At 46.0% G+C, this 25,520-nt stretch overlaps 6 protein-coding genes across 6 annotated transcripts; 3 read left to right on the plus strand and 3 right to left on the minus strand.

Annotated features, from left to right (window-relative positions):
* The first annotated feature begins 136 nt into the window (after window positions 1–136).
* Window positions 137–3,357, plus strand: K441DRAFT_650113 (uncharacterized protein). The gene is made up of 4 exons (XM_067646984.1): window positions 137–494; window positions 549–700; window positions 824–1,641; window positions 1,745–3,357. The coding sequence occupies exons 1-4, from the start codon at window positions 297–299 to the stop codon at window positions 3,049–3,051; spliced, it is 2,475 nt and encodes an 824-aa protein (XP_067510185.1). The 5' UTR covers window positions 137–296; the 3' UTR covers window positions 3,052–3,357.
* Window positions 3,358–4,173: 816 nt separating this feature from the next.
* K441DRAFT_533232 (uncharacterized protein) lies at window positions 4,174–5,536 on the minus strand (the record flags this gene model as incomplete). The annotated part of the gene is made up of 2 exons (XM_067642269.1): window positions 4,174–5,282; window positions 5,341–5,536. 2 exons carry the CDS (start codon window positions 5,534–5,536, stop codon window positions 4,174–4,176), a joined length of 1,305 nt encoding a protein of 434 aa, XP_067510186.1.
* A 349-nt stretch (window positions 5,537–5,885) lies between these two features.
* Window positions 5,886–7,150, minus strand: K441DRAFT_599571 (Translin; the record flags this gene model as incomplete). Its single annotated transcript, XM_067645153.1, has 3 exons — window positions 5,886–6,848; window positions 6,903–6,920; window positions 6,978–7,150. 3 exons carry the CDS (start codon window positions 7,148–7,150, stop codon window positions 6,125–6,127), a joined length of 915 nt encoding a protein of 304 aa, XP_067510187.1. The 3' UTR covers window positions 5,886–6,124.
* A 301-nt stretch (window positions 7,151–7,451) lies between these two features.
* K441DRAFT_532431 (glycosyltransferase family 50 protein) lies at window positions 7,452–8,883 on the plus strand (the record flags this gene model as incomplete). The annotated part of the gene is made up of 4 exons (XM_067642234.1): window positions 7,452–8,158; window positions 8,210–8,480; window positions 8,532–8,639; window positions 8,698–8,883. 4 exons carry the CDS (start codon window positions 7,452–7,454, stop codon window positions 8,881–8,883), a joined length of 1,272 nt encoding a protein of 423 aa, XP_067510188.1.
* A 1,707-nt stretch (window positions 8,884–10,590) lies between these two features.
* K441DRAFT_672349 (HET-domain-containing protein) lies at window positions 10,591–12,704 on the plus strand (the record flags this gene model as incomplete). The annotated part of the gene is made up of 2 exons (XM_067650539.1): window positions 10,591–11,050; window positions 11,104–12,704. The coding sequence occupies 2 exons, from the start codon at window positions 10,591–10,593 to the stop codon at window positions 12,702–12,704; spliced, it is 2,061 nt and encodes a 686-aa protein (XP_067510189.1).
* An 8,266-nt stretch (window positions 12,705–20,970) lies between these two features.
* Window positions 20,971–24,495, minus strand: K441DRAFT_671 (uncharacterized protein). The gene is made up of 7 exons (XM_067650355.1): window positions 23,570–24,495; window positions 23,472–23,519; window positions 23,345–23,380; window positions 23,148–23,232; window positions 23,000–23,087; window positions 21,403–22,954; window positions 20,971–21,331 (listed from the first exon to the last, which is right to left on the minus strand). Exons 1-7 carry the CDS (start codon window positions 24,335–24,337, stop codon window positions 21,311–21,313), a joined length of 2,598 nt encoding a protein of 865 aa, XP_067510190.1. The 5' UTR covers window positions 24,338–24,495; the 3' UTR covers window positions 20,971–21,310.
* Between the last annotated feature and the right edge of the window lie 1,025 nt (window positions 24,496–25,520).

The raw sequence follows: 25,520 nt of genomic DNA on the forward strand, positions 1-25,520 counted from the left end.
AGCTTTTCTTTACGGTTGTACAAAGAGTACTAGTATTTAATTTGCTTTTAGGGAGTATTAAATCACATGACAACGTGCGAGGAATTTAGGCACGCGTTCGTAGGCGAGGCTCTTACCTTACCTATATTACGCATCACCCAGCTAGTATTGCCCTCTAAGATACTCCTTGATACCCAAACCTTGGAAAAGACTAACGGGATGCGATGACTATGTTAGAAACTACCCACTAAATATCCTGCGGCTTCCTCCCTACCACTATTTCTCCCACTACAACACCACAACGTTCTACATGCGACATGTGGATATTAGAGCACGATGGGGATCTGTTTGGAGGAAAGAGAGTGTGGTTGAAGCCTGGAACACAGCAGATCTTTGGTAGAACAAAACCGCCTAAGAAGAGCAATGCAGATGGGCATATCTACTACATCAACGACAAGAAAGTTTCACGACAACATATCACCATATCTGTTTCTGCTGTTACGCCGGGAGATGGGGTATGTTACATTTAAAGAGTGGCTAAGAGGTTATAGAGATTGATTATGTCATAGATGAAGCTCTATTCGAGGTCGCAGCTACGGATTATTGAAACCTCCAAATTTGGCACGAGCATTGACGGTGAAGAGAGATTCAAACAGGAAACCCGGGCTTTAACGAAGGATGAACACACCATTCAACTTGGAAGCTGGGATCAGCTTCTTAGGTTGGTCTGCCCCTACACAGAACTCCATCGTATCTATCGCAGTATAATCGACTACATACCATTCTCAGTGCCTGTCTCATACCGTTGAATATATTGTCTCATCCTGACTAACGATAATGACAGGGTCAAATGGCAACCTGTCATATTCGCGTTCTCTTTCACAAATAAGGAGTACAAGAGCAATAATAATCCTCTGGCATCCGTCCAAGCTCGTCTCGAATCACTAGACATAAAGACCACAACCGATTACGTCATTGGACAAACTACGCACGTTGTAGTAGCGAAACGGAACACTCCAAAGGGACTCCAGGCCTTGATCGATGGCAAATATGTTGTCACAACCGCTTTTGTTGATGCAGTAGTTCAAGCTGCTTCTGCACAAAACTCCGACGCAGATAATTACATCCCATCGTTATTCGAACTGGACTTTGACACTCATTGGCCCAATGAATTAGAATATCTCCCCCCAGCAGGACAGGAACCTGTTCCCAGATCCAAAGATTTCTTTAAACCGAAGGAAGAGCGACGTGAAATCTTCTCAGGCCATACATTTATCTTCTGTGATGAGGGACAGATCGAGAATTTGCGCGGCCCAATAACTACCGGAGGAGGGAAAGCACTACTCTACAATTTGATCTGGGGACAAACAACGGTGGAAGAATTTGTCCAATATGTAAGGAACATTACCGGCAAGAAAGGAATTGGTCAATTCGAAGACCAAAACGACAGCGAAGGCATTGTTGTTGTCCGATTCACACAACCGGAAACAGATGAATGGGCTAGGGATTTCGTCCAGGGTGTTGATTTGGCTCTAAACCAACGATCCGTTAACCAGAATGAGTTCTTAGACGCCATTCTTATTAATGACGCTCGGTCTCTTCGAAAGGAACTGGAAGAGGATATTGAAGTATCTTCGAGTATACCCGCACCTTCAAGAATTGGTACGGTGGAAATTCCTCGTACTTAAGCACAATTCCTTCTATTCTACTACAATTTCTTCTAACTTTGAAACCTATCCTATTCTAATCTCAGCAATTTCTGCAGGACTCGCTACTAAAGCTAAATCAGCCGGCCCAAATAATACCACACATTCCCCATCGGAACTTCCAGAATCAAGTGCCCCACTTACGACCAAGCGTCGAGCGCGTCGTGCCATCGCCACCAACCGCTTCAAGGGATTTGACCAATTCGATGAGTTTGATCCCTCCGAGCCGCCAAAGGCCCAGCCACCCTTAGATGACATGCCAATAGAAGATATCGCAGAATCACAGTCCCTGGAAAATCTGCATGAAGACTTTCGCTCCCATTCGGCCGCTGAAACTCAGTTGCAACCGGATACCGCATCCCGTAAGCGTCGCTCACCTCCCTTTGATAAGTCTACGAAAGACTCTGACCATATGGACAACCTTTTTCCTGCCGCCGCTGCGATGAAAAAGCGCCGCATTGAATCCGCGCGACTTGCTACAACCGGCGCTTCACCCAGTCCCGACATCGATACACAAAAGCCGAAAGGTAAAGCGGCGGCGGTTTTGGACCAACTCCGCAAAGCCGAGAAGAAGGAGAAACATGTCGATGTGCTCGAACTCGCCCGCTCCCGGCGTGAGGCAGAGGAAGAAGCCGCTCGTCTAGACGCCGAGTCACTACGCAACGCAATGGAGGGCATGGACGTCTCGGCTATGCGGAATCTTGCCCATGTAGAAGAAATAGATGTGCGTCCGCGCACTGACATATCCACAACGCAAGTTGAAGAACCCGATAGGCGGTGGGATGATCGATGGAATGGGAGGAAGAACTTTAAACGCTTTAAAAGACGCGGGGGTGCGGAAGCACCGATTCAAGGCCATAAAGTCATTGTGCAGCTTGAGGAGGTTCGGAAGAAGGATTTCGGAATTGGGGAGGAGTACTGGTTTGAGAGCGGAGAGAGAGGTGGCGATAGTATCCATGAAACGCAGAGATCTATTAAGGGAAAGGGGAGGAAGGAGGAGGATGACGATAGCGAAGAGCATTCTTTTATTAGGAGGAGAGGCGCAGCAAGGAGGACACTAATAAAAGAAAGCGATGATGAAGGGGAGCGAGTTGAGCCGGAGGTTGTCGAGCCACCAAGGAATCGGAGACTTGCAGATAAGGTTAGGGAAGCGCAAGACAGGCTGCCTAGAACGCAAACTCCGACGCAGACGGCACAAACAGAGAGCGAGGTGCATACCACTAGGTCCAGAGGCAAGCGAGCAGCTGTATCTGCGGCTGAAAATCCTCCGCCTGTAAAGAGGACGAGGGGGGCCCCTCCGAAGAACGATAAGGATGATAGTGGGGATGATGAAAAGCAGTTCAGGTTCCGGAGGCGGAGAATATAATACCTGTTCATCGCGAGTTGAAGACGTTAATGGAGAAGCCCTTGTTGAACACATTCCCGGTTATATATTGAATGGAAGGGATTCATGGATCTCTTTTATCTCTTACTCAAAAATTTTAACCTCAATCTCACATTTGCACTCCATGTTGAGATCAGGATCTCTTCATATTGAACACTAATTTGTAAAGGGTAATGTTTTCATGGGTTCAATCAAAGTACCGTTCTCGGAAGACTTGGAACCGCGCTCTTAACCTCGCATCAATCCACGATGTAGTAGACAGTACGAAGGAATACATATTTAGTTCCTCACATATACGATTTAGCCACCTGCAGTGAGAAAACAGGGCATGCACTCCGGACTGATCAAACCCGAATAGTGGTGGTATTGGTTTAACAAGAGTGCAGACAGAAGCGAATTACAAGTTTTACCTCTGACCTTTGAAGAAACTCAATTCCAACGAATAGGTGCAACTGCTGTGCACAACATTTCAAGTCATGTTGGTACAAAGAAACAGTGTTTTATTAGATTTAAGCTAGGTGAACAGAAACTCGTCAATTTCGGAGTTTTGGTCTGAAAACGTTACGAAAAGATGTAAAACAGAAATTTGTGGACAGCGAGCTAAGAGACAAAATGGATCAATTTAGTATACCGCTTATGTCCTTACATAACGTCAAAACAGTGGACAAGAGGAATCCGGAGTGTGTAGGGGTGATCTGCAGGCGTAGAACAGGGATGATGCTGTAAAGCGCATCAAATCCGCTTTCCAGTGCCGATGCCGTCCCCATATGAATCTCCACAATCGAACTGTAAGAAATCAATGGCATGAGAACCAGACTCAGGGATTGGATTGGCACCGCAGAGTTAACCCTTTCATTGAAGGTGAAATGACCAACGATCTCAAGATTGCGGGCGCCAGTGACGGACATTTCAAGACCGATAGAGAACCGTTCGCTTGAAACCAGACCAGATAGTGGAAGAATTCAAGCCCGCTACAGTACAGCGCAATCCATAGGAAGATGTCCTTGAATTTTGTTGCTGCCGATACTCGACTCGCCTTGATCGGCCAAGCTGAATTCCCTGAAGAAGAAGTATGTGCCTGAAGATTGACACGCCTCAGAAATTTTACGTTGGTTCCCATAGCCTCCTTCTGCCTCCACGGATGGCGCCGGTTTTCGGAGGCGGTCGAGCGTAAGAGTTCGGATCAATGGGTTGGTTTGGGTCACTGGGTGGATTACTCCGGCTTGATCCTGGTGTAACAAATGCCCCCCGACCACCCCTAGTCCCTCCTCTGCCTCCACGACCACGGCGAGGGTAGCTCTGTTGTGGCGCCCTGCCAAACTCATTTGGATCCCAGACACGTTGATTGTTGGATGCTTGCGGCCCACGCGGGGCACGTTTGAGCAGGACAACATCTTCATCATCGGAATTTGGTTCGACGCTAGGGTTTACGCTGTTGGTTTGTTCACTACGATTCTTGTCGGCGAGGACCTTCTCGGCTCCAATACGTGTACCCTCCGTCTCCTTTTTGAAGAGAGCAAGACGGTTCTTGTAATCACGCTCTTCACGACCGACAGCATCCCTAAGCTGTTCTAGGCGCTTTGCTCGAATTCCAAACCTCTGTGCAATAGACTGCTTCACATGATCGTTTGTAAGAAGGATGAATGATTCGAGAGCAGCATCTGAATTCTGCTCCTGATGAATACGCCAGAGTATATGGTTAAAGAAAGGTTGAAGATGTTGAGGGACCGTCGTCTTTGTTGTTTTCTCTTTGCGAGGGATTTCAGCGCTATTTCGCGCAGTCCGGTTTGGTGAATCCATGGAGCATACCGAACCCATCCCTTTGTGAGGGCTGGAATTATGAAGGCATGGACTCGTCGAAGAGTATGTAGACCGCGGAGAAGAGGGTGTTTTGGTTGGATACTCAGCACTATGGCTGGAGCTCATTGAAGCTTCGTCTGATTCGTCGTGAAGATTGAGCGAGCTTTCCAGGTCTTCGGAGATGCAGTCCTCTTCTGGCTCCGAATCCTCCATCGATAGGAGTGTTTCTGGTAGGAGAAACTTCTCAACTTCTTCCCAAGTATTGTATATCTCGTCTGCTCCTTCAAGTTGTACGCGCCCGCTAGTCTGAACATTGGGTATTGATGTGATGTCATCTAGCCATTTGATGGCCTCTCGAGAGTCTGCGTGAACCCGTTCATTGCCCTTCTTGAGACGATCAAGCTGTGTCAGAGCTATAAGCGAGTTAGTACCAAACGCCCAGGTGAAGGAAATTGAAAGGGCCAGCCTGACTATGTAGCGGCACAAACAGCCGTATGGCGCCGCTGCTTATCCACTTTCGAATGCCATCCCTCGTACTTCTTTTCACTCCGACTATCAAAGCGGTGTCATCAACGATACAGTTAAAGACCTTGCGGGTGGGTGGTTCGGCATTACGCATGCGGTTCTCGTCCGCCTTGGACCGCAGGGGGATGGCGTTGTATCGCATCCTCATCGGGACACGTCTCTGAGCCTGTGTGTAAGGTGTTAGAATCGGTAAGTTGGAAGGGGCTTGAGAGCGAAGTTGTTTTAGGTTTTGCAGAAAAGGTGTAACTTTGTACCGGTGATGTTTGTTCGTTGGTTGGGCGATCCATTCATCTGCATCACCACTGGTGTTCAAGGTGTGGACATGAAGGCTACGCGATGCTCGACAGGTGAGGAGTCATTTTGTAGTGGTCGGCGGTCTGAGGTGGCCGTTACGACTCTTCGAAAGAGCATTTTGGTGGGTGTCAGTGGTTGAGTGAAATATGGGCGGAGTAGACTTTGGGTCGAATCATGCTTTGACGTGGGCAGCGCCAGCCTCTTCCAACACTGGCGACCAACCAACGGATCGTGGCTGCGCATCGCAAGGCGCTCACGAAGTGAGGCCTTGAGCTTCTATGTGATTTTACCGTGGCAATCAATACGACTTATCTATCTACATAACTGTAGTTCCCCATTTCATACCCCCAGATCTTGAGCTATGATCGGCGCCCAGGCGCCGTAGGACTGTTCGTTACATGCAGCGATTCCTCATGACACCACAAATCAAATGAATTTAATAGCTTTCAACCGCCTCTGGTGCTCGCTTCTCTTCCCTTAAATCCGGTATCCAGCCCTTGGGCCTTTCCTGACCGCGGATGATTAGACCATACAAAGCTGTCTCTACCTTTTCCACGCACTGACGCATAACGCTCATTTTCTTGTCCACATCATCCGCGAATTTAGACCCTTGCGGTAGCTCTAATCTTTCCAGTTGTAGTCGCAGTTCTCGCAGGTCTGCGAGGACATTCCTGCAAGGCACCTTTTGCTCTTCCTGCGTACTCGTTGTTTCATCCGTATCCATATTCTCCACCCCGTCGTCACCATCACTTCTTGCTATGCCAGTTGATCGCACTTTCTGCCGTGCCTCCCCCCCAGGTATTATGCCATTTGTCGCCATGGCCGTGATTGCAAATCGCATGAGCTCCCCAACCATGTCAAATATACCCAGAATGTAATCCTCAGGCGCTAAGAACACCGACCCACTGCCAGCTCTCATGTTAGAGACTCGCGATCGGGCCTCTTCATATGATATGAGAGACTGTGTCTCAAGGTAGTGCTGGAAACTCAAAGCTTCTATAAACTCTTGGTTGCCTCCGGTAATGTTACGGGCATATCTGTATGCGCTTAGACCCTGAAGGTCGCAGGAAATGGATTCGTATTGGGTATGAATGTTCTTCCAGTATTGCGCGTTGGCCTTGCTAATGCCAGGTGGTATTGGTTGGTTTAGATTGCGGACCCTGTATGACGAATTAGCGTTGTAGACTGAATTAAGATGGTTGAGGAGCGTGTACCTCTGTAGAGAAAATATGCTAGATATTATGTATTGGTTAGTAGAGACGTATACAGCACCTTCAATTTGCTCTCACATCTTCTTACTACCTGCAGTAATGTCTCGAGATGCTTTGATAACGCGCTCCCGCCTGTCGTGATGTTCATCTAGTTCGCTCCGAAAGCTCTCGAACATTGGCATAAAAGGCGAAGACGAGTGAGGCTTTGATGGGTCATCCATGATTTCCTCTAGGCGTCGTTTCTGCCCCATCAGTTGTTTGAGAACGGAGTGTGAGGAAACAGAAGGCACGAGACTGAGACTATCTAGGTAATGTCGAGAATGACGCACTTTCTCCGCGAAAAAATAACGCTCAAGCTTGGCGTTCTTGGTAACCCCACATCGCCTTTCCAGCGTTGGTCGACACCGGCATTCTCGTTTCTGAGAGCGGTTCTTGGATTTTCGGTTTCATTGCCACTTGTTTCGCTCAATTCCGTCCCGCCCGCATCATTTTGTTCCTTATCGTGCTTCGATTTCAAATTGTTCCTAGCTCAACTAATCACCACTGATAATCATGGTTCAATTTTTTTCAAGTCCTCGTTTTGTTTTCTCTGCTGCCGCGATATTGCGGGCCGTACTTCTCGTGTACGGATCTCTCCAAGATGCCTTCTCTCCGATGAAGTATACGGATATTGATTACTTTGTTTTTACCGATGCGGCGCGCTTTATTTCCCAAAGCCAGTCCCCTTACACAAGGGACACTTACCGATACACGCCTTTGCTCGCTTGGTTCATTTATCCCATAACATGGCAAGGCAAATGGTTCTCATTCGGCAAGATACTTTTTGCTATTGGAGACATTGTCGCCGGCTGGCTAATTCTACTCATCTTGCGCTCGTCTGGTAAAATGCCTAAAGACAGAGCTCTGAAGTTCGCGAGCATATGGCTGCTTAACCCAATGGTTGCGCAAATCAGTACTAGAGGAAGCTCTGAGGGTCTCCTGGGTGTTGTTGTTTCTGCTTTGCTTTGGGCTGTTCTTTCAAGGAGAATTCAACTCGCTGGCCTTCTCCTCGGATTTGCTGTGCATTTCAAGATATACCCTTTTATTTATGCCACATCTATAATATGGTGGCTAGATGAGGAGCATGCGCGTGGCGCTCCCTCAATCCATTCGAAGACTCTACACAGTCGCGCCATTGGCTTCATCAATTCCGCTAGAATCGCACTAGTGATGTACAGCTTATTTACCTTCACGACGTTAAATTCTCTCATGTACTACATGTGAGTGGCTTATTCAAAACTGTATTTTCGTTGTACTAATATTTCACGCAGGTATGGGTGGCCTTTTCTTCAACACAGTTATTTTCATCACCTGACTCGCATCGACCATCGCCATAACTTCTCACCGTACAACACCCTACTTTATTTAAACTCCTCTCCGACCGGAAACTCCACCGTCAAGCTCGAATCATTAGCCTTCCTTCCTCAGCTGTTTCTCAGTGCTGTAGCCATTCCTCTGGCCCTTGCGAAGAAAGACCTGCCATCAACAATGCTTGCGCAAACCTTTACTTTCGTTACCTTCAATAAGGTGTGCACAAGCCAGGTGAATGTTTTCACTCTAAAATGTAGACCCCTTGTTGATTATTGTTATTAGTACTTCCTCTGGTACATTATGTTTTTACCTTTCTACCTCCCATCATCTACATTGCTGCGGAAACCATCCACTGGAATTGCTGCAGGGATCCTTTGGATCCTAGGCCAGGTACGTCAAAACGATGAATCGCCGACTAAATGCTTGAACCTTCACTGAAGCTGCACAGATCATTTGGCTGCAACAGGGTTACCGGCTTGAGTTCTTAGGAACCTCATCGTTTGTTCCGGGGCTGTGGGCATCCAGTATTTTGTTCTTCATTGTCAACATCTGGATTCTTGGTATTGCCCTTGAAGATATTGCAACTGTGAACGATCCCGCAAACCATATTTTTGCAGCACCTAAAATCCAGTAATCAACACAAGGAGCTATTTACAGAACCCGTATTGTTGAGACACGTTCTCCATAACAAACACTGGCCAAAACGAACCGCAAACAGCGCTCAAACCTATTTGAAGGCCTCAGCATGTTTCCTTAGGACCTATTTAAGGTGCACCTCTCAAGGCTAGACACTCAGTAAATTACTGTCGCACACTAGATGACACGCCCCAACAGAGTAACGCAGCTCTTGTTACAGTATCCCTTAACCCGCCGATGTCCTACCAGAAGCCGGTCCGTGCTTGAACACCAGAGTGAAACCAATGTGTGATCTGATTGGCTAGTTTTTATCGATAACGGTAGGACGAATTCTGGCGGGTTAAGGGATAGCGGTGTACATATGCTCTTCAACCACAACGACCCTCTTATTCAACCCACGGCGCTCATACCTAAAGTACAAAGTTAACGGACCATGCGTATTATGCCCGGTCGTTGCGAGTTATGATTCTTCTGCATGAGTGACGGCAATGCCGATAGAGCGACTTCTTGACGTCGGATACCCCATAATCATTGATGTTAGCCCCATAACCGTTCCCACCCTTACCTAGTACCTAAACTAAACTTGCTCTTACTTTCTAAATGGAATTCCTAGCAAGGTGGTTCCGTTACTCACCCTTCTTTCAAAACGCATCTACCGAGAATTGTAGTAGTATGATCTTTGATTAACGTCTGATACGGATCCTATATGCGAAACTTATATTGACAGGAAAACCCCTGGTATATTGGGGGGAGGAAAAACCCTATAAGCCACCCTAGTAGGATAAAAAGCCCCGATTTACTATTTCCGCACGTAGCTACGGTCCACGCAGCCCCTATAGCTACGTCCCAACCTCTATTGGATGTTAGATCTCCTTAGTAACTACTACTTCCTTCTTACAACTTATCTGTAGCTAGGGTTCACTACGTCCTAGCTAGGCCTTGCTGTTAATTGCCATGCGCCTGTAGTTTCCCGTATCATATATATGTCCCCTGTATGCTATCTCCTATAGACTATTACTATATACGCCCTACTTCCCCCCCTAAGGCCTATCGATGGCGTAAGGGGGATTTATCTATTCTAACTACCGATACCGAAAAGCGAGCGGGATATGTATATATGCTCTAGTTATCTTTTGTGCCTAGGTCCTAGCTGCTAGGCCCTCTCTAGGGTAACTAATCGCAGAGAGGAGATAAGGCTAACTGTAGGGGGTAATCCAGGCTACTACGCAGTATTTAGTAGTTAATGGCGAGTGACCGCATGCTCCGCGGGCGATTGCCCTAAGGGTTAGGAGGGGGGTATATTTATTCGTTCGTTTGTTCGCTCGTTCGTTGATATAAGGTCGTCAATGCTTTCTATTAGGGGTCAGGGGACGTTAGAATCTATGTCGTATCAACGAGGATTACACAGGGCTTAGAATAGGAGTACGTAGCGGTTATCTACTATAAATGGGTAACCATTAGTAGTGGTTTTCAAGATCTCACCATCTCATATGAAAACTTTTTACTCCAGTAACTCTATGTCCGGGGACTTTCGCCTCCGTTTTTGGAGGGTTCTGTTGCCGCTTTTGGAGGCAATCGCACCTAGGGATTAAACGAGGCTCCCGGCCAACCGATAACAAGGCTGATGCGTTTCCTTAGGTCTTCAATCTCAACAAATCCAACTGAAAGCGCAACAGGCAGGCTCCACTAGCACATCGGAAGCATCATGATAACACTATGCGAATGCTGCAAAGTCATAATCGTGGACGCCACAACTCCGGGTTGCGGGGAGATCATCCGGGAACAGGGTGAAACTGTACTCGAATACGACGGACCTGAAATAAATATCGAATACAATCGGACCGACACCTTCCCAGACTTTCCAGCACTTACGGCCTCGGCAACCGCTGGTTGCGGATTCTGTAGTCTTCTAAAAGAATCCATCAATAGGAAATATGTTGACGACTTTGAAGAATGGTCCTATAATACGGATGGCAGTAATGAAATAACTGTGGACGGTCTTACATATCTTTGCTCAACCCACCCCAGTTTTCGAAACGACATACTATATTCAGATTTCACTGGGCTGCACACCTTACGTGCTTTCCTCGTCCTTAGTTCCCGACAAGGTGAAGAACTCGCGGGGGAGCGTCTTTACGTCTCCTTTGATTTAATGACCAAGCCAGGTATTATTCTGTGTAGTGCCATTTAGTATACTGCCCTCCTAACATGCCTTTAGGTAATCATGCAGCTAGTTATTTCGGAATTCCCTTTAGGACTATCTGTATTCCTCGGCTTTCAAGGGCCAATATAAAAATGATGAGGGGATGGATAGACGAATGTGACCATTCCCATCCCAATTGCAAAGCCGAGGAAACATTTTTACCTACGAGACTTATATATGTGGGTCGTCATAGCAAACGGAGACGCTATCCCGACCCGCATCTGATAATCACTACGCAAAAGAACTTACCGTTGCCAGCACAAAATCAACATTATCGGTATGCTGCCCTCAGCTACTGCTGGGGATCTCTACCAACATCGAGGCATGCACTTAAGACAGAAAATAAAACTGTAGAGAAACATTGCTCAGGAATTCCTCTCAAAACAATGCCCCAAGGTTTTCAAGATATGGTCAAAGTTACTCGGGCACTGCAAATTGACTACATCTGGATTGACTGCCTATGTATCATTCAAGATGACGACATTGATTGGCAAAAGGAATCTTCCGCCATGCAGCGGATCTACAGGAATGCTGTTCTCACGGTTGTGGCCGCATCATCGACATCCCCACACGAGGGGTTTCTTCGCCGTGGGATCCAACCACAATTATCCCTTGATATCCTTTACACTGCAAAGGACACTCCAATGACGGAGGGGACCTTTCACCTGACTTTTGGTGAAGGAGGCCAAAATCAATTCTACGCAGATGTCCGCGAAAGTACATGGAATCAACGTGGTTGGACTTTCCAAGAAGACTTCCTTGCGAGAAGAGTACTTTATTTCTCCACAAGGCTAACCTATATCCAGTGTCAGACTAGTCTCAGAGTAGAGGGTAGTGAATGCGTATATTATTGTCAATCCGAGCGTTGTAGTAACCTTATTAAGTATCAGGACCCGTACATCTCTTGGTACGCGTTGATAGACCAATACAATGACCGGGATCTCACTTATTCCAAAGATAAACTACCGGCTATTGCTGGATTAGCGCAAGTTCTTGCTGAAAGGACGGAAGATCAGTACCTGGCCGGTTTGTGGAGCAGAGATCTCATCCGAGGTCTTTTATGGATTTCAAAGCCTGAGTGTGGAGGAAGGCCAGACAAGTATCGCGCCCCATCTTGGAGTTGGGCTTCGCACGACAATTATGTCCAATGGAACTCTGATTGGAACAAGAATGCATCTGGTCGCTGTGAAATCCTCGACGCCAGAACTTCTGTTGATACACACAACCCATTTGGCTGTGTTAGTAGTGGACTTCTAGTTTTGTTGGGAAAATATCGACCTGCCACCGTTATCACGTCGGGTGGAAACCATAAACATCCATTCAGTATAGTTCTCGGTGGAAGGAAAGTCGCCAACGCCTGTTTTGACGTCTTGGATCTTGAAAGCTCACCTAAGTCAGCGGAGATTACGGGCCTGTCGGCATTACTTGTGGCATCTGCCCCGCCATGCTTTCCGAAAGGTGGTCCTGAAGTGTGTCCAACTGGTCTTCTTCTGGATTCTACTGGTGTGTACTCTGGACATACCAGATTTAGGAGAGTTGGAAGATTTGAAATATGGTCAGATGGGGATTTGAGTTTCTTTGACGACCGCAAGCCTCAGGTCGTACACATGGTCTGAGGGTATTCACCGGGTTGACCGCGCGACCGAGCTGATTGCAAAGAGGAGTGGTGCGAAAAGGAACATCGCGAATGCAGTGGCGGATTGGAGTGGAGGTTTATCAGATCGAAGGCCGTGCCGATCCGGCTCCGGCTATTAAGTTCTTAAAGTAACACAATTTATTAAGGTGGTATAGTGGGCGCGTGCTGTGGTGTGATTTGGGTGGTTATTGTTACTGGACTCTGAGGAGTCAATAGCCTGCTGGCGGCCTCTTGTAGGCTCATTGCGGGTGGTAACCGGCCTGAGAGGGTTTTATGGTGTAGATGCGCGTAAACAATCGTGTCTTTAGTGTGTTTTATGTCTTTCTTGAATTTCGACTCGAATATTATTATTCATTACAGATAGCGAGAACAAATACTAAAGGGCTTTGGAAAGAGAGCTGGAAAAGACGCAATAAAGCGGAGGGAGAAGACTCTAGAGTTAAAACCCATCTAAACTAAACTTAACTAAAGCTATCGGATAATCAGACTTATGCGGAAGTTGTATTTAGCAGCATCACAGCATGCAGCAGTAAAAGGGACAATAAGCCGGAAATTAAGAAAGCTATGCAGCATATTGGTTGGTTTGAGAACGAGTTTTTAATTGGAGGGCGGAGATGAGACGGGGGGCCAGCTGAGGCATAGAAGGCGTGGGCTGACTGGTAGTAGAGGCGCTAGGGTACAGTTAGAGAGTTAAGGGAAAGAAGTGGGGAAGAAGCCTGGTGACGGGACGGCGAGCATTTTATAGACGTTAAAAGCAGCAGGTTGATGGGCGAGGAGCGATGCCCGATAAGGATAAGCGAGGGACGGCACTAAACCTGAAGAGGCAGTCCCAGGACAGATTACGGAGGACGGCCCAGAAAGAGATTTCTCCTTCCTATTTGGGAAAAGCGCGGTTTTAAGCGCCAAGACCCCACCAAAATCAACTCAATCAGCTTGATTGAAGCTTTTAATACTAGTATATTGTCTATATAGCTTCCAAAACGTAGTGTTTTAGTGTCTAGCATTTACCTGATTGACCTCGTTCCACCGCACCTTATATTCTACAGGCTTTCGAGGTTTTCGAGGCCTTAATTGCCTCTGTTGTTCTTGGCTCTCTACCCGTTTAATTACCTAATTACGATCGTTTCTTTGGGGTCTCAAGTTATAGAGCTGTCGATCTACAATTAAGCCAGAGCCTTAAGTGTTTTGACGTCGATTTGGAACAACTAAATTAGCTAATTTTTGCCACTCTTCCTTAGTGATCTCCTTAATTTCCTCACGGCTCTGCATAGGTAGGAAGAATTATAGATAGGCGTNAGGTAGACTACAGTNATTGCGTAATATCTCGTAGCCTNTTTTAAGCACCTTAACGATTATAGAGAGCTTATAATTGGCTTCCTTATNGAGCTGCTTCCGGCTTCGCTGCTTTTTATCTACTCCCTCTCTATAATTNTTGCCTCCTTTAAATTCTATAATCTTCTTAATATAGCGAGGTATCCTCTTAATCCACTGCTAAATTTACTACTGCTTAAGATCTTACTAAGCTCTAAGCTAAGCCTTCTCTACAGCTGCGTGAGAGGTAAGTAGGCCTCTTTTTATAGTAATCCGTTTTAGGTAGCCCTAGTAGGGCTTAATTATATTTAGATTAGGCGAATTACCTAGCTAAAGAAGACGCTGAATCTTATAAGCGTTAAAGTAGGTTTAGTAAATCTTTGCAATATAAGCAGTAGCCTTATCTTCCTATATAATCGTATTAGGATTTAAGTATATAAGACTCTAGGCAAACANAAGGAGCTTTAGTATTAAAATATTTATTAAATATCGCCACTAGTTAATTCCACCTCCATCTAATTAAGTTAAAGCTCTGTATAACGCCGTAAACTTCTATTTAGTAGGAGCGCCGCCTATTTGCCTCTTATAGCGTAGTTTATATAAGCTCCTTTTAGCGGCTTAATTCTTCTTTTAGGCCTCGTATACCTCTGGCTCTAGAGCTTAATTCTAGATCTTAATAATAGCTTTTAATTTATTAAATTTCTTCTTTATTTAGGGCTTCCAAATATAGTAAGGGCCTTTAAAGTCGTATATAAAGCAACCCTAAAACATAAACTTAGAGTACCCCTTCTACCGCTCTTGTACGTAGCTACGTATATAGGCCTTATTTAATTGTCGCTATACTTAATAGCCCCCTTAACGGTGGCCTAAAACAATACTTGTCTTATCTAACTAAATTATAGCCTTCTAATCTTCCAGCGTCTAATAATAATAAGCCAGTGTAAATCTATATTGTTTATTCTTTATAGCTGCAGTTAATCTAGGTTTCCTTATTAGCTTTATTTTACGGAAGCTATACTTTTTAAGTATAATTTAAATAGACGCTGCAGAGATACCTATTTCGCGTGCGATTTTTTTACTGCTTTTTTTACGCCCGTAATAATCGTATATAATGGCGTTAATGACTCTCTACTTAATATCTGGGGTAATCTTTTTAGTACGCCCTATGCGGGGCTTATCCTTAAGGTGGTTATTAAGGAGAACCCAATTTGCATTCTAGCTATTCTCTACTGCCTTTTTTACTAGGTTACCGATGTGCCTACCGCTAATCCTAGTAACTTAAGTAATTAGTTTTAGGGGTGTATTCAAAGCCTTTATTACTACGGCCTGCGCCCTCGTTGCAAGGCCGTAGTAAGGCATTTTGGGCTTAAAAACAGTAGGGAAAACAGTAGAAGGTATGTAGAGGATATTATAAGCGATTAAGTGAGGTAATTCTATGAAAAAGTTGGTGTAGAGTTGCTTTTATAAAGCTCGAAGTCAAAAATTTGGTATATTTTGGTGGGGTCTTGGCACTAAAACCGCGCTTTTCCCAAATAGGAAGGAGAAATCTCTTTCTGGGCCGTCCTCTGTACTACCACCCACAACATCTTAACAGCCGCCAGGCCCCACCCGCGCACTGTATGCGACGTCTCTGCGTTGGCTCTACTGAATCCGAAGATCAGAAGGTTCGTAGGCCTAACCTCGTACAGGTGTAGAGTCCGATTTCGAGGCCCTCTGCGGAGAATTGTGTGCAGAAAGCCCGCTCCGAAAACGCCGATACAAATCCAGGTAAACTCAGATTTTACATTAGACTGAATACCCTCATAACAGCCTGTCATATGGTCTCAACCATCCTCGCTGCAGCTGTACTAATAATGCTTATACATATTTCACGGCGCAAACCTTACTCGAGTACTCAGTGTCCCTCGGGCACCCAGCTATCTCCTGGGCCCAAAGAGAAGATATGATATGTTAAACCTACGCTGTTGTCAGCCTTACTTACTATCCTTAGGCAAAAATATTCGTCGAAAATTTACTGGAAATTTCTCTTCACACATGCGGCTTAAGTTCAAGGAATGGACAGATCAGTACAGCCCGTTGTTCCATCTCAGCATCACTGGAAGGGATCACTATGTGGGCTTGACGGAAAAAGGTCACGAATGACTTATTGCGCGAGAAAGTAACATTGTACTCTAGCCAAGAGCAGACTCCAGCAGCAGCACAACTTTTGGGAGTGAATTTACGTTCTCTACTAATACCCTACAATGGGAAGGTGTTGTCAAATGTCGGTATTTGAAATGTTAACTAGTTTTTCGCGCAACTGTTTGGCGGCATGGTAGGCGTTTGGCGCATCGCCTAACGGTGTCTACTACTGCAAGAAGGTATGAAATACTCCTCGAGCTTTAATAGCCTCTAAAATACTATAGAGCACTGAACCATTGACGTTTTTATTAGGTATGAGCCTACACAAGTCCTTGAATCTACCGACCTTTTACATTACCTCACCTGCTTACCAAGAGACTGCGAAACGTGGTTTGAGGGATTATTCTTCTTGACTCATCTTCCGTATTGGCTTTAGAAAAACTATCGAAACGGGAAAATTGGACCACGTCCGCCGCATTATGAAGGCTATGCAGGCCATTCAGCAGGTTGCGTCTCCTGGAGCTTGTAGATACATTCCTAGGAGTAGTATATGTACCAAAGTCTATTTCTCCATTTGAGCAAGAGTTTAGGAAAATCGTACGAAGAGGAGTTGTCCTTCGTTCCGTAGTTGCTCGAGGATGTCCGACAGAAGATGTTGAACGGACGATCAGGAATGAGAACTCTGTCTATTAAAGAGGGCTCTAGAAGCTCTCTATATACATCAGGTAGGTGGCAAGTAGAATGACGACGACGTCGTCATTCAGTCGGTAGTAGTTTATGGAAACAGGTAATGAGATATTCGATGAGACATTTAGTCATAAGTTAGGAAACAACTAAGACAAAGTACGTCACTACGATCTAGGTCGACAGACAGTAGTACGCAGTGATCTTGTTGGATTGGAGTGGAGTGGATTTGGGGGTCAAATCCACTCCAAAGCTCCTGGAGCTCCACGAACGCTAAACCTAAATAGGACTAACGGTTGCCTATAAAGGTTAGTAATCCAGCTCCAGTCCAGTCCAGTCCAAATTGGCTCCAGTCCAACAAGATCACTGGTAGTACGATGGTGGTAAGGAAGTCTGATTCAGGTCGACAGAAGATGAATAATGGAAAGGCGTGAGAGTGTTTGGAACGGGTGAGAGTGTTTGGAACGGGGTATTTTTCGAGAACAGACAGGATTGTGGCCTGGAGGATGAGGAGGGGACGCATGTTATCGTGACTCTTTTTGAAACTGGAAGTGGAACCACCGCTGCGGCCATGATGTATTTCATTCTGGCCATGACCCATCATCCTGAATGACAAAAGAGAGTTCGAAATGAGGAAGATGGAATCAGGGTTGGGAAAAATCTAATCTTATCTCGATACGATCTACGATCCACGATCGATACGATATTCCGTATCGTATCAAATATCATGATATTTTCTTGGAATTCCCCCTATAGCTCCACTAATATAGGTATATGTTTTATAAATAGAGGCCTATTTTATAGNTTTANNNTAGAGCTATAAAATAAGCCNTTATTTATATAATTTAGAGCCGTTTTAGTGGAGTTATGGGAGGGGGGACCTACTACCGGTCGCAAAATATTGGTAACTCGCCCAGAGCCAAACATCGCGCGTCTCCCACTCTATTAAAATAATACACCCCCTATAGCTCTATTAATATAGCTTTAAAGTAAAGCTATAAAATCAGTTACTATTTATATAAGTTAGAACTATATTAGTAAAGTTATGGGGGTATATTATTTTAATGGAGTGGGAGATGCGCGACGTTCGGCTCTGGGCGAGTTACCAATATTTTGCGACCGACAGTAAGTCCCCCCCCCCCCCATAACTCTACCAAAACGGCTCTAAATTATATAAATAGGGGCTTATTTTATAGCTCTATTCTAAAACTATAAAATAAGCCCTTATTTATATAATTTAGAGCTATACTAGTGGGGCTATTGGGGGTGTATTGTTTTGGTAGGTGTATCGAAAAAAGTCAATCGATACGATTCGATACGATACGATCTCGCGTATCGTATCGAATCGGATCGATTAGATTTTTCCCCACCCTGGATGGAATCGTTGGCGACAAAACATTCCCTGGTTTAATGACATGTTTGATATGCATGTGGTTCGTGCCGTAGCGTATGAACTGTTATGTTGGCACCCAGGCACGGCGGGTGGAGTTCCTCACCAGCTTGTCAAAAACGGCATGTACAATGGATTATTCCTTTCAGCGACAACCAGTGTTCACGCAAATCAGTAGTAACAAGTTTCCTCTTCACATATTACGGCTCTTGACATAACCTTTTGGGCAATCCAAAATGAACCGGACCTCTATCGCACTAGAAATTTTCAATACCGATCATTGACTATCTCCGGAGTATGCTACCTATCGAGAACCTCTCCACATCCTTTCCAAACCTCCAAGTATTTCCGCATTCGGTTTTGGCAGTTGTATCTACCCTGGCCGGAATGTAGCCGAGCGCAGCTCAAGCTCACTTGTTACTCGTGTCGCCTGAGCTTGTAAGATGCAGAAGGCAAGAGATGCAGAAGGGAAGAGATCGAAATGGTTCGATTTTGACCTTAGGGTTAGATCGGAGGAACGGAAGAGGTTAGCGGAGGTAGTCGTGAAAGAAGCAAAAGGGAATGATTCTTTGGCTAGACGGAAATGAAGCTTTTCGCACAGGCTGTGTGGCATGCCGTTGCCAAGTCTAGCGCAATCCCGAGCCCTCATTCTCCCAGTCTTGCGTGAGAAGAGGCCCGACGTGCAGCCGTTAGTGCATTAGCGCTTCACGCAGGTACAATCGCTGAGCACAAAAACACGTGCAGTAGTAACCAGAGCGGGGCCTCTGCGGGCCGTCTGACCTGCATCTCGGAGTTGAAAGATTGATGTCCGACTTCCATGCAGTCCCCGCCCTATGAGCACTCTAGATCTCGGGATGGGGCTGAGATCTGGATGGTCTCGGTATTACGCTTGGCAGTAGTGAACACTTTTGAAACCTTGAGTTGGATCTCTGGCAATTTAGTAACGCCTGTAACTTACTGTTGAACGTAGAATAGGATGAGGACTCGGTCTATTGAATATGGCTCTAGAAGCTCTCTACATAGATCAGGTAGGTCCAGGCAACTGAGTCAAATAGGTAATAGAAAATAGGTAATAAGACATTCGATGAGACATTTAGTCATAAGTTGAGAGACAACTAAGACATAGTTCGTACAGACGATCTAGGTCGTCAGACAGTAGTACGATGGTGGTAAGGAAGTCCGATTCAGGTCGACACTTACCCCTTCGGACGTTTGAGAAATAGCCTCATTCAGATTATTAGCAATATTTTTCGTAAGCATTTAGAGGATTTTAGTTACGACTTAGTATCGAATCACAGATAAAATTTAACGACATAGCTTTCGATGGTTTGTTGGAAGGCTTTCTGTCAGCCAGCCAAGCCTGCGCCATAACCTAAAATTTTCGAACTCGGTACCAATGATATGGTAAGAACTCAAGAATTAAAGCTACGGTCGAAAGCATAGGGTTCGTGATTGTACTGCTCATTAAGGGTGAGCAGCTGTCCGAGAGCTGTTTGATGGCACTTTCTTGCAGTTGTTATACCGCTCACTTCAATGTTCATAGACTGAAGCAAAAAAGGAGTAAAGCTATCTATCAGCCCTAGCGTACGATTTTCATGTTAGTTATTTCCCATGAATCATGAAGGGGTGCGTTTTGAGAACGCCGCTGAGGTTGGCGTTATCAGGTCATTCGTGGAAATCTGATAAGCTTTGACAAGCTCTTGTCGTGTTCAGCTCTATTGGGCAGTGATAGGTGGTGTCTAGCCTGATATGAATGACAGCTGTCAATCTCTTACGAGACTAGGGGGGTTTCGATGGAACGATATATTCGTTCGATATTTAGTGTAAGTAAGTCGAAACGAGCGATCGACACGTACTAGCAGTATTTAGTTAGTCATTCAAAATATCGAACCTGGTTCTTGGCAAGTATCATTTGAAACGATGTTGTATAACATCGAAATCTTCGACCTTTTACACGTTTTGATCAAGCCCTCCAAATAGCCTCATATTTTCCACATTTTGCCTTTACCACCATGCCTTTTGATCCTACACGTAGTGTCGAATCTACCGTTAATATGGTGGAGCAGCTGCGCCGCGCACACGGCGCCGTCTCAGTCGCGTCTAGCCAGCCTTTTCAACCACCCAATGATTTGTCTCGAAACCCCTAAATGACAAATTGATATTTAACGAAGTTGACGTCAAGTAAGCGCTAAATATTTAGTACGTCGATCATATCGAACGAATATATCGTTCCATCGAAACCCCCCTACTGGCTTGCGATGCACACGGAAACGCAGTCGGCTCCCCACCACAGGTATACCACTCGTTCGATAGTCTGTCTAAGCGAACGAGAGAACTCGAAACGACTGAGATGCTGGCTTTGAATTCTTTATACCTTTTGTTTCTCTGCTCTGAATTGTGAACTATCCATCCATCTTCAGTCAGAAATCCTCGAGGGTTGCGTTTCTACCGCTAGTCATCGCAATCGAACAGGATTCAATGATAGGTTCGCTTACCTCTTCAGCGCGCTTTGTTCGCAACTACTATGAACTCTTCGGGAGAATAAACACAACAGAGAAGCTGAGCAGTTTGTGGACCATATAAGTACGGATATTGTTTTTCTTATGATCACCCGATGGCCAATAGGCCAATATGTATTATACCCATACTAATAAAGGACATCAACTCGTAACAGGAGAGCCACTCACCCCTTACCTATGCTAGCCCCTCGCTTGCAAAGAAGCCGAAATAAACAAGGAACACAACGTCTGACAACACAATTGCTCCCTCACTAGAAAGAATAAATCAGTAACAGAACAAGACATTGCATCAACGACATGTTCCAATGACAGATTCAATTTCAACTTTGAGTACGATTGAAATCTCAAAGACGACTCCACAGAAGATGTTGCTATTCCCATTCTAAAGATTTCTCCCAAAAACACCGGGTTTCTATCATGCCAAGGCGAGAGTAAGGTTTTTGGATCGCGGTCGAGCCAACCATGAGAACGATGCGACCGGAGATTAAACAGTAATGTATTAAATGATCGTGACGAAGTAAGATACGTGAGAGCGCTGTGCGAGGGCGCGGGAGAGACATCCTAGAAGAGACCAAGGGCAAACTGCAAGAGGTTAGTATTTGGTGGTTTTACGGGAAAATAATTACTGCTGTTAGGAAGTGGTCGGGACTTACAGGAAGCAGAGCGTGGCAGCCAATTTGATTCGCAAGAGGAACGATGGCCGCGAAGTCTGAGATCGCCCAGCCTCGAGGGGCATATTGAGCCAGGTAAATCATTCCGCCGATAGCCGGCAAGATGAAGAGGTACATGTACTTGAAGTCGCGAACGATTCTGTCCAAACCAACACGGAAGCCGGACTCGGTTAGTTCTTTTGCAGTGGTGGTCCATTCCATCTTGATGCTAAAGAAATGGCACAAAATCGCCTTCAACAGGTGGTACGAAATACCGCCGAAGAATAGCAGAAACATGGGCGTCCATTTTGCCGTCTCAACGAGTGACCAGAAGAAGGTCGTTTGGCCAAGACGATGTCGCAACATAGCATATGCCGTCGGCGACAGCACGTTAAAGATAACGGCCATACCAACGAAAATCTTCCAGGATGTAATGTAAAATTGATCAACATTATCGGAGAACCAGCCCACAATTAGATAATTGGCAAGAGTGAGTGGGATGGCGGAGGCGATTGCGTAGTAAGTGCCAATGTAAGCAAGAATTGTAACCTTGGACGTGATCTTGATGTTGCTAAACAGGAACTTCCGGAACAGAGGAGTGAGAGGCCCCTTGTATACCCACTTATGCAGCGGGTGGAAGACAAGTTCGTTACAACCGTAAGCATATTTTTCCCAGCGAGCCAGTTCGTCATAGACAGTGAGTGAGACGCCTTCCTTGAATCCGCCGTTGTGGTAGGTGGCGAGACGGACGACGAAGTTATTCATTTGTAACCTTAAACTAACGTCGAAATCTTCAGAAACGTGGTCTTCAGACCAAAACTTGGTTTGCCCGTCTTCTTCGAACGCAATACTTTGGATGGCTTTCCACCGAATGAATGTGTTGTGGCCGACGAAAGGTGCACAATCACCGTTGCCAACGGCAAATTGGATGGAGGTGTAAATTAGGTTGGTGAAGTAAGTTATACCGTTTTCGAAGACATTGTTGACAACTTGAAGAATTCCAGAAGCATGCTGAAGAAGAGCAATTTCGGGGCTTTCATGCATTTCGAGAGCACCGTAAAGAAGACAATCTTCGGGAACACGAGTATCGGAGTCGATAATTAAGATCACCTCACCAAGACGAACGTTACCGGCGGCCCAAGTCTTACCGTCGTCGCGCTCAACGATAGTATTGCGAGCCTGTTCGTACAACTTATCCTCGTCCTCAATGGAAAGATCGTCTTGAGTGCAACTGCGTTCCCGACAGGTGTCTGCAATCAATTTTAAGAGCTCATCCTCGACGCGAATAGAGAAGTCAAGGCAGTAGTTCATGTTGGAAGCTTTTTTGAAATGGCCCTTCCGCACATAGTAATCCGGACTATCCTTGTCCGGATTGGCAGCCGGACGAGAACACCATCCAATGTGATTGAGTTCGTAGAAAGCTTTACGGGCCTCTTGCATGTCCTCTTTGACCAAGCGCATGCCATCGTCGTTAACATAAATGGATGCAGTACCCCCTTGCTCTTCATAATGCTTCACAGCATCAAGCAAGCTAGTAACGGTTGGGATAATGACACTATAAAGTTAGCATATTACTTTATTGACAGCGGTGGTAAATTACCCTTTCAACCCTTCTTTATACACGGGCATTTGAATAGTCACGTGCGGAAGTTCGATGTTTGGATGCCTCTGAGGCTTTGGCGCCTTTCCTATCGGCTTGTTAAACACGACTTCCAGCAATGCAACACGGCTTATCGCGAGGGGCACACCTGAGTAATAGACACTATTTCCTTGGACACTCGACAATGGCCCAAATAGTTGGAAGAGGGAGCCGGTAATGACGATCATGAAGAACTACCATTAACCGAGGTGGTGTTAGCCGGGAATCTAGTATACCAAGACTCATGTATGGAGGCCAGAAGGCTCAGCCTTGTAGCAAGATAAATTTTATTGGCTTATAACCTACCAGCGAGAATGATGCAAAGAGTGGGATTGTCGCAACCTTCGTACAATGTCAGCGAACTGGTTTAGTGTGGACCCGTACCCTATATCTTCCGGTTTCTAAGGCAAGGATGAACAAGAGTTATACATACCAGTGCAAACCGCAACATTTTTCCATCCAAACGATATTCAGTTATCAACTTTAGAATGTTAGGCTTTGTTCTTTAAGACTTTGGTATTCAATACGGACTTTAGCAAGACAAGCCATCTCTACAACCACGACAAGAACCATCGCTAGACCAACGAGCATAGCATGTATAAGTAAGAATGGTCGTTCTGGTAGCTCCTCGCCCTCTTTTTCTGGATCGAAGGCTTTGTCACCCTGCTCCTCAACCTCGATGGCACGATCGATTGCGTCGATCTTTTCATTCATCTCAGCAGGCATCGGGCCGCTTCCTCGATGAGATGCGATTGGGAACATGGACTGCCTTATTTGGCCGGGAGAGACGGATTGGCGATACGGAGACGCTGTTCCAGGATTGGAGATGTGGGAGCCCCAGACTAAGCCGAGAAGTCTGGTCTCAATGTCGGTACCATGTGCAAGAATACCTGGCACCGTGTCTCCCCAAACAAGCACCAATCGCTCCTGTCGGCATAAACAGACATAAGCGTCCTTGGTGATTGCCGACTTTCCTGTCGCAATGTCCTTCAACGAGTTGACTATGGGGAGCATGAATCCACGCGGATCTAAGGAGAACTCTGTCTGGAATGGTGTGACTTGCTGAAGAAGAGCGAGTGTAATTTCAGAAGACATTGTGAAGGCAACAGCCACACCGAGCTTCTCCACAGCTGCGACTAGATCCTGGTTTAAGAACATTGGCTCCGCGGTGTATATGCCATCTGATCGTCGCAGCATCACACCAAGATCGGCTGCACCACCATCCACGATACCAAACTCATCCTCCGGAGGTTCCAGCCATTTCGCTTGTGTACATCGTCGATGTAGAAACTTGACCATCTACGAATACGTTAATAAGATGTCTACATTACGGATCAATTGCCAACTGATAAACATCCTTCGATTCAAGGTGTTCACAACGAACTCACCACATCATGTCGATCTCCACCATTCGTAGGGTTGGACACAATGCTGGAGCCTGTACTGTCCCGCATCGTCAGGGGTGGCTGTTGGAACCTAACTCCAGAACCCAGCCCTTCTCTGAGAGAATCACGGTCGAAGCCAAGGGACAATGCCATGGTGAATGAAATATAAGAAAGACAATTGAACGAATGCGTGTACCCTTCAAGATTGAATGATCGCCGCTGATTGAGGGATTACCCACACGAAGGAGTGAAAGAAGAGTTCGCTGACACTTGAGCTCCGAATATACGGCCCTCGCCCCGCAGATAACTAGGACGCTTAATCCACAGACCCATGCTCGTTGGGCTGGGCTGAACTGCGCGTAAAAATGATTCGTGGACTAACTGAGGCATGGAGTCGGAGCTGCCGCCTGCGTACCGCCAAGTTGGGAAACACGATCTTTAGCGTTTAAGGACAATATTGCTTCGGCCGTCCAGACTGGAACCAATTGTAGCATTATCAGCATGCAAGCGCCCCTCAGATGCCTAATGCGATGCCACGTAGCGGCAATAACGATGGTGTATCTTCTCAACGGAAGAGTATCACTTGGCACCGCCCACTATCGGTAATGGAAACAGCATTGGCCATTTGATTGTATCAAAGTGAGTCGGCATCAGGTTGGCCCCTGGCAGCACCCAAATACGGTCGTGTGAAATCGGGGCGTTGTGCTTCTTGGTCCAGTTCAGCCAACTGGTATCTCAGAAACCTTGAAACCACGCAAAAAGCCAGGATATCCACATGGGAAGCGAAGAAGAGCAGGACCGATGTGGACGCCATGCAACAATTTTAGAACCCCAGCAGAACGAGCTGTGTCGTGTTCCTAGGATCAATTGCCGTCTTGGACAAACTGGTGGGCCACGGAGCTTTTCCTGGATTGGCAAAACCACTTGAACTTCCCTGGAGACCCCCAGCTCACCCTGAGGACCAAAACTTGGAGGCACGGGCCGGATTGTCATCAAACGGACTCCCGAGCTGGCGGTTCGCCTGGGCGAGACAAGGGGCTTTCCTTACCGCACAGCAATGCATTCGTATGAAATGACATGGCCAGAAGATTCAATAT

This window comes from Cenococcum geophilum (assembly GCF_001692895.1).
Source record: "Cenococcum geophilum 1.58 unplaced genomic scaffold K441scaffold_1, whole genome shotgun sequence".
Taxonomy (NCBI): domain Eukaryota; kingdom Fungi; phylum Ascomycota; class Dothideomycetes; order Gloniales; family Gloniaceae; genus Cenococcum; species Cenococcum geophilum.

Bases quoted from the DNA above. Each gene is read 5' to 3' on its own strand.
- K441DRAFT_650113 (XM_067646984.1), top strand. From the start codon at position 297: ATGTGGATATTAGAGCACGATGGGGATCTGTTTGGAGGAAAGAGAGTG. The intron at 701-823 runs GTTGGTCTGCCC...CGATAATGACAG, and splicing joins AGCTGGGATCAGCTTCTTAG to GGTCAAATGGCAACCTGTCA. The intron at 1,642-1,744 runs GTACGGTGGAAA...CAATTTCTGCAG, and splicing joins ACCCGCACCTTCAAGAATTG to GACTCGCTACTAAAGCTAAA.
- K441DRAFT_671 (XM_067650355.1), bottom strand. From the start codon at position 24,337: ATGGTCAAGTTTCTACATCGACGATGTACACAAGCGAAATGGCTGGAA. The intron at 22,955-22,999 runs GTAATTTACCAC...CTAACTTTATAG, and splicing joins TATAAAGAAGGGTTGAAAGG to TGTCATTATCCCAACCGTTA. The intron at 21,332-21,402 runs GTAAGTCCCGAC...AACCTCTTGCAG, and splicing joins GCTGCCACGCTCTGCTTCCT to TTTGCCCTTGGTCTCTTCTA.